The sequence below is a fragment of the Alosa alosa genome, chromosome 1, assembly GCF_017589495.1.
Source record: "Alosa alosa isolate M-15738 ecotype Scorff River chromosome 1, AALO_Geno_1.1, whole genome shotgun sequence".
Lineage (NCBI taxonomy): Eukaryota > Metazoa > Chordata > Actinopteri > Clupeiformes > Clupeidae > Alosa > Alosa alosa.
In genome coordinates, this window is record NC_063189.1 from 14,828,158 (window position 1) to 14,845,352 (window position 17,195).

The 17,195-nt window shown below is 43.8% G+C and overlaps 1 protein-coding gene across 2 annotated transcripts; it reads right to left on the reverse strand.

The window, feature by feature from the left end:
- Positions 1-1,071: 1,071 nt before the first annotated feature.
- On the reverse strand, positions 1,072-16,076 carry LOC125306558 (ATP-sensitive inward rectifier potassium channel 10-like). 2 transcript variants are annotated; one of them, XM_048261986.1, is made up of 7 exons: positions 15,839-16,076; positions 12,240-12,313; positions 10,218-10,566; positions 6,689-6,900; positions 5,942-6,073; positions 5,289-5,466; positions 1,072-2,323 (listed from the first exon to the last, which is right to left on the reverse strand). In XM_048261986.1, exons 2-7 carry the CDS (start codon positions 12,258-12,260, stop codon positions 1,905-1,907), a joined length of 1,311 nt encoding a protein of 436 aa, XP_048117943.1. In that variant the 5' UTR covers positions 12,261-12,313; positions 15,839-16,076; the 3' UTR covers positions 1,072-1,904. The 2 variants fall into 2 exon arrangements, with proteins under 2 accessions (XP_048117943.1, XP_048117950.1); XM_048261993.1 differs by lacking the exon at positions 12,240-12,313.
- Between the last annotated feature and the right edge of the window lie 1,119 nt (positions 16,077-17,195).

The window sequence follows — 17,195 nt, forward strand, 5'->3', positions numbered from 1 at the left end:
TATTCAACAGTAAGGTTGAAGATAACATATTGTAACGCCGATGAGAAGTTAGGAGACGGGGAGGCTGATATATCGTTCCAAAACTCCGGTAGTTTATTTCCTATAGATGTACAGGCTAGTGCACGGGCAACTGGAGGTGTCCACTACAAAACAACAAACTGATCGCTGATAAATCACGGTCTCAATCACTCGTCATTCACACTCATCGGCCAACAACACAACGCAACACAACTCACTGCAAGACAATCCACTTCTACTCTGACTAAACTTACTAGACGTCTTAGAACCCCCTATTCTATTCCCTCCCCTTAGCAATCGCTAACCTATCTGAACCCCTAAATATTCCCTCCCGGACACCTCCCCCCAATCAAAACACATCAGAACTCATTGACACATTCTATGACACAGGAGGGAGAGGTAGACACAAACACACAGAAGACACAGGGGAAAGCCCAACACAGGGACAAATAGCCTCGGTTACAATATCATCACAATTGTCAAAGCTAGATGTGATCATTGAAAACACGCCGCTTCGTTCATACCGAGTCTGCCGCACATGCTGTAATTTTAATATCGAGGCTACTGCGCGATACAAATCAAACGTTTCCCAAATCCCGTAGGGACTGAATTGCTTCATTAACTTATGCCATTGCCAAACCCCTCGAGGACTACAATTCAAACACAGCGCAGAATCTCTACGTCGTCTCTCACAACTCCCGCCCCCTCTTAACTCTTGATTAGCACACGTGATGGGAACAAAAGACTGATGAACATAGCGTTATAAGCAAAGTTTTATGTGTGGTTGACAACCTGAACTGTAAGTTAACTAGAACTAGTGAAAAATAATCCCCCTGATCAACCAAAGTTGATGAATAAGAAAGGAATTGCTCCTGACACATCAGAGTGATGGCGTTGTGGACCAGCCGTAACGTCACAGACTGACAATTGGTCAACCCCGGTTCCATTCCTGCCATTGCAAGCCAGATCCGTGTCACTTTGGATGAAGGCCTTTGCTAAATATCAGTCAACTTTATCAGTAGACAATACAGACATTCAAACAGTTTAGAGCAGTTAGGTCCAAATATATTCAAACAAATTTATTTACATTTTTATTCACATAATCCAGTATTTGTGTTTACAGTCCTAGTCATTTAAAGTGCTTTAGTATTTTTACTGGCATCTGTAACTGATTTTTTTCTGGGGGGAGGGCAACCAGGCGCTACTCTTTTGAGATGCTACCTAAAGTGCTTTGTTAGGAACAACAATAAAAAAGGCACCATTTTAAAAAAAGAAATCTACATTCTTTTCCTATTGGTCATTGCTACATCACATTACTTAAGTCCATGGATTGAGTCGAAGGTGCGTCCATGACAGCGTTGTCCATCTTGTGAGACCTGCAATCTGGCAATCCAGATGCACTCACCAATCAGCCCCTACCTGCCATCGCTCCTCATACATTCATTTACTGAGTGTGTGTGTCTCTCACCCCACTCTTCCTGTCTGCCTCTTTCTCTCTATTTTTGTCATCTCTGCTTTTTCATAGTTACCTGAATCTCATTTCTTCAATTCTGCAAACATAATGTCTGTCAAACCATCCTCCCATGAGGTACAGCAACAAAAGTTAATCTTCTGTGTGTGTGTGTGTGTGTGTTGGCATCAGCGTGTATAGGTATCCAAATGTGAAAGTGCTTGTGTGTGTGTGTGTGTGTGTGTATTTGCACCTCTGCCACAAACATATACACACATGTACACACTCCGTGTGTGTCTGTGTGTGTATGTATGTGCGCACTCAGACGTTACTGATGTGGAGGTTCACTCCTGGTATCTCTGCTCCAGATGCACCCTCACACACATACACACACAAACAAACATGCACAAACGTGTGTTCGTGTGTGTGCACGCACTCAGACGTTGCTGATTCGTACACTGAGCGGGCTGGTCTCCCTCGCCCTGACGGCCCGCTCCTCGCCTGCACGCTCCCGGTAACTCTGCTCCAGAAGGATCTTCTCAGGGTCCGTCCCCTCCGTCCCTCCCCCTCCCTCTCCGCCACCGCTAGAGTAACCCTGGCAGTTAGGCGTGGCCGTTGTCTCCTTGAAGGTGGGCGGGGTCTTGGTCTTGACGACCTTGTCGAAGTAGGCAAGGTCGGCGACGTACTTGCCGGTGGACGAGAGGGTTACGACAGGCGGGTACTCGTAGCCCCACAATATCTCGTCCGGCAGGTAGGAGGTGCGCACCTGGCAGGTGGCAGAGGTGGGCTCCACCGTGGCGCTCATCATCACCAGCAGCTCAAAGTCAGCCAGCTCGGGGTCCGACCAGCCCCCACCTAATGGAGGGAAAAAGTGGGAGAGAGAGTTAGCACTGTACGTTCGTATACACTGCCATGGTCACTTTGTGGGAAAAGCGAAATATGGGAAGTATTTGGAGAGGTTCTTAAAGAAGATGACATCAGTAAGTATTTAGTTGAGAAGTGTTTGCTGATTTGTATTTGCTTTTGGATGACTTTGTTAAGCTCTTTTCCAGCTCAGAAAAAAAAAACAGGTCAAACTATTTTAACAGATACAGAAATAGATTACCATTGTAAGTTATTGTGGGGAAAATGTCTTGGAGAAGTATTTTGTTTTCTTCATTTAATAGAATAGAATAGAATATATTTTAACATCCTCATGGGGGGATTTGTATTGGACTCACATAGCATAATAGCACCTTCATGCCACATCAGATATTAGGAAACTCCGACTTTCGACAGAGGAAAAATGACTTGAACACAAAGTCGGGTCAGATTGTTTGCTCAGAGACTCGTGCGGAAGTCTTGTGTCCCGAGGTACTAGTCTGGGAAAAACCCAGACGTACTTCCGGCAAATTCGAGATTCGCTCTGAAAGTCCATCTGGCCAAGAACCCATTCTAGCCCATTTCCAATTTTCCTAGATCGAGGCACCAATCAGAACCCTTGAGGCGGGCTTTACACGATGACGATAGCGCACCCTGTTGAAGAAGCGGGGTTTTAAAAAAAAAAAAAAAAAAACGATGCCTGCTGCCGCTTGTTTGAAGCTGCTATCACGTTGGTTTAAGAGTTAGAAGTTTCTTAACTGCTTCCTTATGTTGGAATATGCAACATTGTACAAACATGTATGTAAGGGATGTGATCTCTGCAACAGTGGTAGGCTACTGAAAACGGTTTGATATTCTGTTCATTTATAGGCCTACAGTAGCTGGACACGTAGCCGACAGAAAACACAGGCTACTTTTGAATTGGTGTGCTATGCGAGCATAACTCAAATGCTACACTTCAGTGTTTGCCTTAAAACAATTCCGGCATAATTGCTTTGAACGTTTCAGTCTCTTGTCCCCCATTCCTGCTTTATATGTCCCGGTCAGCCAGAAAGGACGAATGAAACAAAATGCTCATTTGAACGTGAATGGTTTTGTTCAGAGCTGAAAATGCAATTGCGTTTGACAGAGGCAGATGTAAATTGCTAGTGACAAAATATTAGCTTTCAGTGTGGCACGATGCCTTATAGCCTACGTTTAATTAAAAAGTGGTTAATTCTTCCTGCTTCTCCCTACAACCAGACAGTGTTGTAAAGTGTGTGTCCGTCACTCTGTCTCTTTCGTTGCTCTGATTGGTTTTTGGCCTGTCCTATAGCGTCCGAGGCATTTTGGTCGGCGTCCGTTTGGGAACGCCCTTTGGAAATGGGCTGTGAATGAACCTTCCCCAGACCCACTCTCAGTTACGACTGAAAAGGGTCTGGGTTCAACCGGGCTACCGAGGTACCTGACTTGACGTCACTATCATATTCTCCAACCATGGCAGCCTCCCATGCAACAACACAAGAAAGGAATCTCACGGTCATTACAAATAGACAAGGTAATTTATCACTAAATTAACACTACAGATACAGTAGAAACACTCGCCCGAGACATTTTCCTTCTTGCTCAACCATAGTTAGCCGTTCTATTAACGTAATTTATGTGTTTCCTGTATTTGCTTTCCGAACTGATCTCGCCTGTTTCTGATCTGAATGTTTTACATAGCTCAATAACGATACACTGGCTACATTAACCAAAAGCACACATTTTATAAATAAGCGGGTCGGGTATCATTTTGTCTTAATTGATAGCCTATTCTCGGTTCGAGTTACGGTCAGGTTGATTTAAATATCGGGCGAACACGGGCCACTCGGACCCACGCACCAGTGATACATATGCAGGTGCACACAAGGATGTAGTGGTAAAATAAGAGGTGGGTAAACTATGAATTCTGTGACCACGGTAAGGTGGACTGCGCATGCGGTATCGGAATTTTTAAAAAGGCATTCAGAATATGTTTGATGGTGGAGGTTATTGTCTAACGTTTATAACAATACAAGTAGTATTAAATGGTTCCTAGAGTGTTGATGAGTGTTCATATTGTGGATGTGGATAATACAGTGTAATTTCTAAATGTTAAAAGTTGCAATTGGTGAATAAACTGTTTTAAGAGGTGGATAAACTCTAATAAGAGGTGGATAAACTCTATTTCTGAAATTTCAGAGGTGGGTAAACTGTGTTTACTTGCGTTTAGCCTCCACTACATCCCTGGGTGCACCCTTGTTTTGGAACCCTGAACCTGCCGTTGTGAGTGTAAGTGCCTTTGGATTACCAGTCACATTGTTCCATCCTTCCCCACATATACACACACACTTCTCCACATGCACACACACACTGTTCCATCCTCCCCTATGCACACACACACACACTTCTCCACATGCGCACACACACTGTTCCATCCTTCCCCACATATACACACACACTGTTCTATCCTTCCCCACATATACACACACACACACTGTTCCATCCTTCCCCACATATACACACACACACTTCTCCACATGCACACACACACTGTTCTATCCTTCCCTACATATGCACACAAACTGTTCCATCCATCCATTCTGTCTCTCATACACACACACACTAAAGTATCTATCTATCTATCTATCTACTAGCCTGGCTAACGCCAAACCTCATCACATTGAGATGGGGTCTGGGAACTACAGTACACATTCATTTTCTCGTATTTGAAACGTGGTTTACGAATGTCTATCAAATGCGTCTGTACGTAGCTCATAACCACTTCGGCGTGTCGTCATCGTCTTGCTGTCCCCCCTCCGTTCTGTGATTGGTTCCTTCGTTGAGGTGAAAACGAAGTCCATGGAATCCAGGCTGCCTAGCAGCGTGAATAAAATTGCGCGTGTAAGGCAGCATGGGAAAACCCAGGCTACACACACACACACACACTGTTGCATACCCTTGACGGCCCATGCTCGTAGCGGGCTGTTGCTGTCGATGATGTGGTAGAAGGTGAGGGGGAGGATGAGGAAGGGGCTCTCGCTGGCTGTGTCCACGCTGAAGGCCACGTTGCGCTGCTCCAGACGCACCGTCTCCCCCTCCTTAGCCACGCACGGCTGCAGCAGCTTACCCGTCACCTTTGACAAACACAGGCACGCACACACAGCCACACAAATGCTTTATTTTAATTAAAATGTAAAATTTAAGATTAAAATGCACAAATTTACATTTCTAGCTTGGGGTTACATATCACTATTAATAAATTAAAGAATTTAGATAAAATTAATTCATTTATACAGCGCCTTTCAGGGTTCCTAAGGTCACTTAGCAAACAAAAAGGGAGGGGTGGGGAATGGGGGGGTCAGTTTTTTGAATTTTTTTTGGAGCCTTTTTTGGAGGTTGATTTTTTTCCCCCAACTGTTCTTCTTTAGTTAGGGGGGGGGGATCCCCACATAACCCTGGGCCTGTAACAGGCCCCTTCGGTGTAACCCTGGTAACAGGCCCCTCCACCCACTTATAATCCTGGTAACAGGCCCCTCCACCCACTTATAACCCTGGTAACAGGCCCCTTCCTCCACTCGTAACCCTGGTAACAGGCCCCTCCCTGCCTACCTGGCAGCCCAGCAGCAGGCTCTTGCGCATGTTGGCCACACGGATCATGATGCAAGGCCGGCCATCGTGACTGGAGACGACAGCATGCTGGCTGAACCGAACCGTCTCGCCTCGCTTCTTCGGTCGTGCCACCTGTTAGTGAGAGGTCAGGAAGGGGAGAACACACAATCAATCAATCAGTTCCTGAGCATGTGGTGAGTGAAACAATCATCTAATCAGGCAAATGATCACTTTGATTCTGTATGTATGTTGAATATGTTGTGTATGTTGTATGTTCAATGTTGTTACAGAGTGTAATGAATGTAAATATTAATTCTCTCACATTAATGTTGTAAAGAAAGTATCTGGGGGGGGGCATTTTTGCCTTTATTGTGATAGGATAGTTAGAGATTGACAGGAAACAAGTGGGAGATGGAGTGGGACTGGAATATGACTCAGGGGTTTGAGACCTGGGGCCCTGTGGCACTTGGACCCATATGTGGGACGGGCAATGAAACCAGTTGCGCCACAGCGCCCTCCAATGTTGTAAAGATAAAGATATCCTATAACTGTATACCAGGACCTGTCAGACTACATATAAATGATGTGTCAACATTAACTTCTTTCATGAGCATGGTAGGGTAAGTGTTTTATGATTGGTGTATGACCACACACACACACCTATGTGGAGAAGGTTCTGATGAAGATCTCCATGGCACACGTACAGACATAATGACATAAGCGCACACACACTCGCCGTGCACTGACCTTGGCAAGGAAGGTTCCAGTGATGAAGATCTCCATGACAGTGGTGATGAGCAGCTGCAGGATGAGGAGGATGATGGCTGGCGCGCACTCCTCCGTGATGCAGCGGTACCCGTAGCCAATGGTGGTCTGCGACTCCAGGGAGAACAGGAAGGCCCCCGTCAGTGTCTGCATCTGCATCACACACACTGTGTGGTTCACTGGAGGATCGAACTCTATACACACACACACACACACACACACACAGAGGAGGGAATAGAGATACATTCAAGTCAATTATGTCTAGGTGGAGGTTGAAGTCTCCACAGAAGAAGCATTTTATCTGTCTCTCAGTCTTCCTCTCCATCTTCCTATCCCTTTGTTTGTTTCCCTCAATATCTTCTCCATATCTCACCTCATTGGCGCAGGAAGCATTGAACATGTGGATGGGGACAATTGAACCCAGGTTTGGGGATCTTCCAGAGATTTAAAGGATTATGGGCCCCAATGTAAATGTGCTGGGCAAAGTCTGTCTTTGACTAACTAACTAACAAAGTCAGTTTGCGTACATTGCATTTACATTTATTCATTTAGCAGACACTTTTAATCCAAAGTGACTTACATATGTTAATTACATTACAAGGGATTACAACTTGGGGTTAAGTGCCCATGCTCAAGGGCACACCAGTGGAAGCTAGGGCAGAGCCAGATGGGTGGCACAGGCCACCCCCAGAATCCAGTTGGCCACCCCAAGTGCCACCAGAGATATGATCATTTGGCTTGTCGGCATGAAACGTCTCCAAGTATATATTTTTCTTAGCCAAATCAAGCATTTTACATTGATTTGATGCTGGTCAAATTATTGAGGCTATATTTATTGGTACAGATTGCGATGCTATGGCTGTGTTACTGGACTGAACCCATTTCTACCATTGTAATGAAGTTCATCTGGCTTATATATGGTGGAAAACTCCATTCTAGTTCGCTACTGGTTTACTTGAAAATACTCTCTTTTTGGTTGCATTGTTTACGAAGTTATGTGCTTCAGATGTTCTATGGCATACTTAAGTTGTTTGCTACTTCATATGTCAAATTGTGTATTTTAATTATAATTTACATAAAACAGGTTATTAATAACGCATAATTTCATATTGAATTTAAAGCTTTAATACGTATTGTTTTACTTGTCACATGTTATGTTTATGTGCCACTCCTCTCTGCACCAGCCTGGCCACCCCATCAAAACTGTTATAATTGCCAGTGAGTGGAAGCCAGGAATTCAATGCACATCTTTCCAGGCTACTGCATGTTAGCCCAGCTCCTTAACCACTACGCTACCACCATCACCCATTGCATTAACTAGCTGCATCATGTGGTGTGAGACAGCTTCTTGCTGACCCACCAATGTTTGTGCTTAGGATCTTTCTCATGGTATTACATTACCATTACCATGTACATTAGTAAATTTGCAAATAGATTTGGCATAGTTATTAAGAAAGCTTTAGTTAGACTTTAGACTTTGCCTAGCATATAAATTAGGACCCTGCATGTAATTTACTTTATTCTAGTGCCTTTTAAGATTGTTTGATTTTATCTGGTTATAAGGCCAAATCAGGGCTACATTTTGGGATTTCAGCCAGAGCAATATTTGAAGATACTGAAAAGTGAATTGATTGACTATTGAATGACTAGCCATCTTAAAGGGTTGGTTTGGTGTAAACACAGACAGGTTTGAGACAGGTTTCAAAATAAATCACAATTTAAACCTCTGACAAGGTTCAAAATAGCCTGACATGGTGGTGGTACTGTGGAGAGGGTCCCTACATATAAATCTGGGGCGGACTGGCCATCTGGCATACCGGGCATTTTCCTAGTGGGCAGACGCAACTTTTGGGCCGATAGAATAGGCTATAATTCGTTTGGCCAACGATCGGCCCAGAGGAGTCAGCATTGGTTCATTCAGTAGTCAGGAGTGGTTCATTTTCCAGACTGACACTGTACTAATCTAATAACAGCTATTGTCAGGCCTCACCCCTCCCATTCAGAGCCAGGATTATGTGAGTGCATCAAAATAGTCAATGGAAGTAGCCTACACCCCATTGTATTACAAATCAAAGTATTGTAAATGTTAAAAGTATACAGAGAGATTATAATAAGGATGGATAATGAAGTCAGTGTATTACCTTCCTTCGTATTCCGGTAGCTTCAAATCAGTGGGCAACTATGACCGACCGACTGACTATGAAGCTCAATCAGAATGTCTGTGTTCCTCACACACTACGCACACCCACCAACCAGGAGTGGCATAGTCAAGGAGGATGAAATTAATATAAAAGTCATAAATGTGACAAAATCACAATAATTTGTAGCTTTTGCGTTTTGCGTTGGTTCATATTGTGATTACGATTGTGAGTCTGCACTGGTGCATCTTTCTATGAAATAAATTGCAGCTTGTGACAGGTTTTTTTTTTTACAGGACGTTCATTTAGTAAAACCAGTATAAGTATATATACTTTTTTGATCCCGTGATCCGTTTATCCCAATGAATTAGTGAAACGCACACAGTGTACACACAGTGAGGTGAAGCACACACTAATCCCGGTGCAGTGAGCTGCCTGCATCAACAGCGGCGCTCGGGAAGATGTGAGGGGTTATGTGCCAAGGGCACTTCAGCCGTGCCTACTGGTCGGGGTTCGAACCGGCAACCCTTCGGTTACAGGTCCGAAGTGCTAACCAGTAGGCCACGGCTGCCCCGCAAAACCAAGTTAATTTTTTATACAAAATACTAAAAAACTGTCATGTGGATATCTGTAACAGTCATTGAGAGTATCTGACTATAGATGCTATTATGGATATCTAAAATGTCATTGCAGACAGGAGTGTGATTAATTTAAATGTTAAAGCAGCACTTTGCAGGTTTTTTACCTTAATATAACAGCTTCGAAGCCATTTTGAAGGTTGAAGGTAAACAAACTTGTAAAAGTGGAATCATACACCTAGCATAGCCATAGATTACAGTTGGCCTTGCAGCCAGAAAACCATCCCTTCAACTTGGCCTGTCAGCGAGCGGGAGACATCTCGCAAGAATCGTGAAACATTACCTGGTCAGTAAGTAGATAGCTCTTTGAAGATTGTCTTCGCCTGTTGCTAGTCCTTGTGTATTCTGCTAGTCCAAAACGAATAGGCTACACATGTCCAAGTCCAGGGGGAAAGGGAAGTAGGCTATTTATAACGGCAAGGTAAACTATAAATATTTCACAACTCTAGGGGGAGCTCTAGAGTCACCAAAATACCCGAAACTACATTGGATACCAACAAAAGGGCTTGACATATTAGGGCCATCTCCCAGGAACAATCAGGGTAGTAAAGTACCTTACTCAAGGGCACAACAGTTGCAGCCAGGAATCAAAACCACAGGCTACTGTAAGCTAGGCCAGCTCCTTATCCATGATACCTGCCCCTAGACCAGCTCCTTATCCACTACGGTACCAGCCCCTAGGACAGCTCCTTATCCACTCCCCTCTTTCTCATGATCTCTCTCTCTGTCTCTCACCTAGCAGGTCCCCGTGCAGGAAGGCCAGCAGGTACCAGAGCAGTCCGAAGATGAACCAGGTGCCCACGAAGGTGGCGCAGAACATGATGAGCTTGTAGCGCCACTGCATGTCCACGAAGGTGGTCCAGGGGTCTTTGAGGTAGAGCGCGCCACGCCCACTCACATGCTCCATGCGCACGTTACTCCGCCCGTCCTTGGTGAGCACGCGGCGCCGGCGCCGCCCGGCGGCAGAGTGGTGGCCCCCAGACCCCCCTCCCAGCAGTGGCTTCAGCACGTCCGTCTGCGTTTGGGAGTGGCATACCTTCTGGTGGGGGGCCCCCCGCGATGACGGGGGGGTGGCCAGCGTCATCTGTAGAGAAGGACAGGAAACTAAGGTGTCTGATTGGTTTGGGGAGTTTGACCTGGATCAGGGAAGCAATAGTTGGGAAATTCCTAGAGAAGTGTAAACTTAGGAAGTCAGTTATATTAGAAGGAAAGAGATTAATGAGAGTGAGACTACTTGGTTAAAAGCTTAAAGGAACCGTATGTAAGAAATGTAATTCAATTAATCATAAAATGGCCCTGATTTGTCACTAGACATTAGGAAATCATGCTAATTTCAAATACTTATATCACTGACAACAGTAGTCCGGCCAGGATATCGTCATTAAAAAAAGTGAAGTTGCAGCCCTCAACTGATGTTGATGTTTACATATTTGTGTTTTAGCCTGATCCGCCACCCTCCACCTATCTAGTAATCACAAAGTCAGTAGTGTTTCGGCATCTGGGTTGCCAGCTCTGCTCTAGTTACCACATCTGCGGTGTACACCGCTCTACAGTATTTTGAAAGCGATTGTAGTACCAGTTTTGGCCAAAATCCTACATACGGTTCCTTTAATGAGGTCACCAAATTAGCAGCAAGAAGAGATAAGAAGAGGGATAAGTAAGACTTGTGTTGTGACAATGTTGTAATGGAGTGAGACCTGCTTGAAGTGTTATGCATAGGTTTGCTTTATTTGTTTAAGGGCAAAGCGAAAGCTCACAGGTACAGTAGGTTCAATAGGTTACAGTATGATTTACAGTGAAACGTATAGAAGTATGCATCAGGGTTATGAAGCAAACATAAGTCTAACACTCCTAAGTCTAAAAGGAAATGCGATATCAAACAGAGTATTTGGGTACTGAGTACGTGTGCGTGTTGTTTTTTTTGATTCCTGTTTTTTTTTTTTTTTTTTTTTTCCCCGAGGAGCATGCAAGATCATCATTACAATTCTATGCATATTAGAATAATAATTATTGTTGTTATTATTATTATTATTATTATTATTATTATTATTATTATTATTATATTTGCTCCAAGCCATAGGAATCCCCATTGTAATGGCATCAGGAGACCTAATGAAATCTTCATAGAAACCATTGACATTTTGTTTGTTCATTTGGGTACATTGTTCCTTTTACGTGTGTTATTTTGTTTTTTGTCTCATTTTTGTTTCTTTTTTTTTTGTAATGTATTGCCTTACATTGGTTCATAGAAAATGGTTCAAAAGGAAACATTAAGTTAACAAATGTAAAACTGCACTGTTTGAATTGTAAATTATTTGTAGAAGACTTAACTGGTGTAGCATTTGGCCCACCTAGTGCCTTAATTTGAACATTGTATTATAAATATCTCTCCATAGTAAAACAAAACAACTCTGCTATTTTGATAACAGTTAAATGCATTAAATTCCTAGGAAATTACTTTTGGAAAAACTAAGACCTTTTAAAATGTATAGTCCACTTCCAACAGTCAGCCTGTTTACCCATCCATCCCTAGAGAGCTGTAAGGCTATGAGAGCGAGACCAGCAGAGAAAGGGGCCGAACAAGACGGAGACGGACACCAGCGAACGCAAGACAGGTGGAATGTTAATGAGTGCGGACATTGGTAAGCAGGCAAGACAAAGAGACTACTTAGAAAGGACGGAGAGAGGGGGCTAGGGGGGGAGGGGGTGAGGAGAAATAGTGAGATGGTATCACGGCTCTTTTTGGTAAGGGTATACCTTGGCAAAATGCTCTGACATTATCAGGGGGGGCAGGAAGAAAGAGGGAAAGTGTTCTGTCAACTTGTGGTGACCTTTTTCAAATGTAGAGAGAGAGAGAGAGGGAAACAGGAGATGGAGAGAAAGAGAGAAGGGAAGGAAAGGGGGATAAAAGAAAACAGGAGCAGGATTGAACACATTGGGTTGCTGATGAGAGGCTCAGTTCACTCGTTCACACTCCATCTCCCATTGTTGCACATTGTTTTCTCCACTCTGGCTTTTTCTAAAGATTGCATTTTTTATCTCGCTTTCTGTCTTTTTATGTGTGGTGAGAGTGACTATGTATGCATTTGTGTGTATCTCATACTCATATACATGCTTGCCTGTGGTAGAATGGCTAAATGTCTTTGTGTGTGTCTGTTTGTGTACGTGTGAGTGTGTGTGTGAAACAGGGAGAGCACGCCCAGGCCAAGTAAGGTCAGTTTAAGCAAAGAGATGGGGAGATACCCAGCCCCAGTGGGTGTATGGACTGTATGTTCCCCAAACACATCCTGAAAAGAGCAGAAAACACACTCTGACATGCGATGTATGCCACATGCAACCAGCACAGTCAGTCAGAATTACATAAGCAATTAGTCCCATTCCAGTTATGCAATGGGCTCACAATGGCCGTATTCACCTCTCAGTTTGTCCCCTCTCTTCAGTCTACAGGCTTGTGTTGGTGCCCTGTGCAGTGCTTCTTATTTGGTGTTGCAAATAAGGCACTGGTCTATGAGCAGGTGTTGCAAATAAGGGACTGGTCTATGAGCAGGTGCGTCTCACGAACATCTGCATGTAACCATCCTACAGTCAGGAAAAACTCCTTCTAAAACTGATAGTTCTTGTCCTTGATTGTGATTGGCTGAATCATGTTTGATGCCGTTGTAAAATCTAGCACAAACATACATCTTGACCTCATTCCGTTCTATATTACTGCGCTACCATAACTTGATAGAAAAGTTAAAGTAGCTGCGTCTCGACATTGCTTGGCAACCATTCAGATAGAGGAAATATATTTCTTGGCGGAAGAATGATTATCTATGAATAAATCGTTAAATTTCTCGTTGCTTTGCCTTTACTTTATGAAACTTTGCCAGGTATTTATAGCAACAGTTTTATAAAAGCAATAAGCCACTCGAGTCCGTAGGTTACACTGATTCTACAACAGCTAAAGGGGGTTTTAGGCACTCCGCTAGCGCATCGTTCCTAACAACGCCCCTTAGCTGTTGTAGAATCAGTGCCTCTCGGGGCTTATTGCTTAATTAACCCACCTCAAACCTTGGAATTGAGCTTTGTGCTTTTGAGGATAGGAGAACAAGTAAGTTGGATAAATAACCCCCCCCTATTTTACTGTCGCTCACTTATCTTTCTCTCTCTCTCTGTTACTTGCTTACTCACTCACTCTCTCTTAGTCATTCTGTCTTTCTCTCCCACTCTCACTCTCTCTTGCTCATTCATCCCTACTCTTTCTTGCTTACTTTCTCACTATTTTCTTGCTATTTTTCTCACTTTCTCACTTTCTCTTTTTCCTGCTTGCTTTCTCACTATCTCTTTCTTGCTTACTTTCTCACTCTCTTTTTTGCTCATTCTGTCTCTCTCTTCTGCTCTCACACTGTAGCTCCCTCTCCCTCTCTCATGCACAAGCATGCTTTGTTAGACACGGCTGACAAACACAGCTTTGTGTGCCTGCGAGTAGGCGCATGCGTGTGTGGCCCATGCCCTGGTTAGTACACATTATGTCCCTCTCCCCATCTCTCTCTCTCTCTCTCTCTCTCTCTCTCTCTCTCCCATCTCAAATACACACATACACAGACGCACATGTACATGCACACACACACACTGTCAAACACTGGACCTAATCCCAAACTAGTCAAACTCACGAATGTTTCTTAGAGGCTTGCACTGACCTTCATCTCCAAATGATGTACTCTATATACTCTTATATACATCTTAGCATCAAATATGGTCTGTCAGAAAGTCGATTTGGTTCTCATAAGGTTTGGTTTTCGAAGGAGAGAATGTCAGGAGCTTTGAAACTGCAATTTAGATCATTTAGATGTATGTAGAGCATCTGACTGACAAAGAAAAACACTGGATTAATTTAAATCGAAACAGAATTACAAAATAGACTGTTCTTAGTGAAGCACATACAAACAGTTATCAATACGACTGCTGTTACAGTTCATATCCCGTGAATGAATATTCTCTACTCCTTATCAACTCCTTTGTTTTGTTTGCTTGTTCATTTATTCTTTACATGTATTTTCTTCCAGTGCCATTCTTTACTTGAAATTACTATGCATTTCTGTACTTGATCTCTATGTACTATCAGATTGAGTAGATATTGTGCTTACTCCAAGGTCTCGTAAATGACCTTGGAGTAAGCACAATTAAATTAAAGTTGTGGAACAACAATCAAGCTTCAGTCACTTTGGATAAAAGCAACTACCTAATGAATATAATTTGTGTAATTGTAAAATTATTTGAAGCTTATCAATGAATTATTACTTTGCTGACTGATAGATGGAGAGTCTGGGGCCAGTCCGATTCTGACCTTGTGCAGATCCATTTAGATGAATTTCAGTGTCACCTGCTGTTGACAGCATCCCATCACTATAGTCACTTGAGGTGAGAGGTGAGACCCACAGTACAGTGGAAAGGGGTTATTTTTGTAATGAGAATTGAAGATAATAATTAAGCAATATGACACAAGTGGTAGTGGGGCTGAAGAAAGATTATCCACACAGCTGTTATTCAGGTAGCCGTATTTCTTATCCTGCTGTGTTAGAAGGAATCGTGGCACTTCACCAGCAGGTTAAAGTAATCCAGATGAAGAAATATCTTAATAACACCTGTCTCAGGAATGTGTCTGTCCTCTAATCTGTGTGATCCACTACCAAAACTAGTCCCTGGTAAGGAAAAGTACTTTGGAGTCATGTGCAGTCATGCCGGATCTACATTGTGCGTACACACAACATTCTGTGTTTCTGGGACATTCGGTTATGTTCATGGAACTAAATACATTTTTAAATTAGAGGAGAAAAAATTCAGATAGCTGATTTAATTTGATAAATGTTAGCTGATGCCTGTAAAACGCTGCCAACACCACCTACAGTTTTAACATTGTGCAGAAGTCGGTCAGCCAGTGCTCACCTGTAGCTAATTTAAAAGTAATTAGTTTGAGAACTGAATACCACTTAAGTCACATTTTATGCACACTTTTCCTATGAATAAGATCTATTAATATTATTGCCCCATTAAAAAAAACATCACACTGAGGCATGAGCCATCGTCTGACTGGCAGTGAAAAAAAATGCTATGAGTCGAACATACACTTTTGAGAAACTACAGAGTCGAACATGTACACTTTTGAAAAACTACGGAGTCGAACATACACTTTAAAGAAACTATGGAATCGAACATGTACACTTTTGAGAAACTACAGAGTTGAACATGTATACTATACGGAGTCGAGCATGTAGCCTACACTTTTAAGAAATGAGTCAAACAGTTTAAACATCCTCTCTGCTCTGTGCTGTAGGCACTACAACACTGATGCAAGAGCTTCTCAGGAGACTCACCTCAGCAGCTGGGTTACGGAGACGGTGAGGGTGAGGCTCAGGGGAGCTCCTGCAGGGACACACGGAGCTGCTCACAGGCAGCGTCTTTCTCCTGCGGGGTTGCAGCCTCTGCCGTGTTTTTAAACTTCCGTGCACATGTTCACCGCTTCGCCACACGCATGCTCACACACACACACACACACACACACACACACACACACACACACAGAGAAGCCCGTATCCCCTACTCTGTTCTATTCTATCCGGGTTCTTCTGTGTAGCGACACGCTGAGAATTCAGTCAATAGGGCAATTCAGCTGCCTGTGTGTGTGTGTGTGTGTGACACAGAAAGGGGGAGAGCTCAAACATAATGAAAGGCGCCCCTTACCCCCACTCTTCGGCCATCTCCTTGAATACCAAACAAACAAGAGTGGACACAAAGACACACACACACAATCACACACACACACACACACAGACATACACACATGCACACACACACACACACACACACACACACACACACTTGTGCATGCATAGTCACACATGCGCCCAAAAGTGACACGAGTACTCTTTACAAATTATTTAATCATCAAGATTTTATGTTAACAAACAACATCTCTTACAGTGCATCATAACATGCTCCCATTTTACCCACCAAGCTATATATCATCATCTTCACATTAACGTAACATTCACACTTCCTCTCCACCGAGCTGTCCATCTCTTCCCCCTCTCCTCTTCTCTTTCTCTCTCTTCCCCCTCTCCTCTTCTCTCTTTCTCTCTCTCTGTCTCTCTTTCTCTATCCATCTATTCCCCCTCTCCTCTTCTCTCTTTCTCTCTCTCTGTCTCTCTTTTTCTATCCCACTTTTAAGGCTCTCACCTCCTACTTCTCATCTCCCTCATTCGCCGCCTTCTCTTTGTCGTTCTTTTTGTGTCCATCTGTTTACCCCTTCAGGAAGCTGCCAGTCCCTGACCCCCCACCCCACCCCTCCACAAACACGTGCTGGTGCCGGTGGTCCGTTATGGTGCGGGGCCCTGGGTACCGGGCCGGGACAGAGCGTCCTGTGAGAGCCAGCAGCACAAAAGTTGCCGGGACAGCTAGTCTACCACGCTCCCTCTCTACCGTGCTCCCTCTCCCTCAGCCTCACTGGCTCTCTCTCCCTCAACCTCACTTGTTCCCTCTCTCTCAGCCTCACTTGTTCTCTCTCTCAGCCTCACTGGCTCTTTCTCTCTCAGCCTCACTTGCTCCCTCTCTCTCAGCCTCACTTGTTCTCTCTCTCAGCCTCACTGGCTCTTTCTCTCTCAGCCTCACTTGCTCTCTCTCTCAGCCTCACTTGTTCCCTCTCTCTCAGCCTCACTTGTTCTCTCTCTCAGC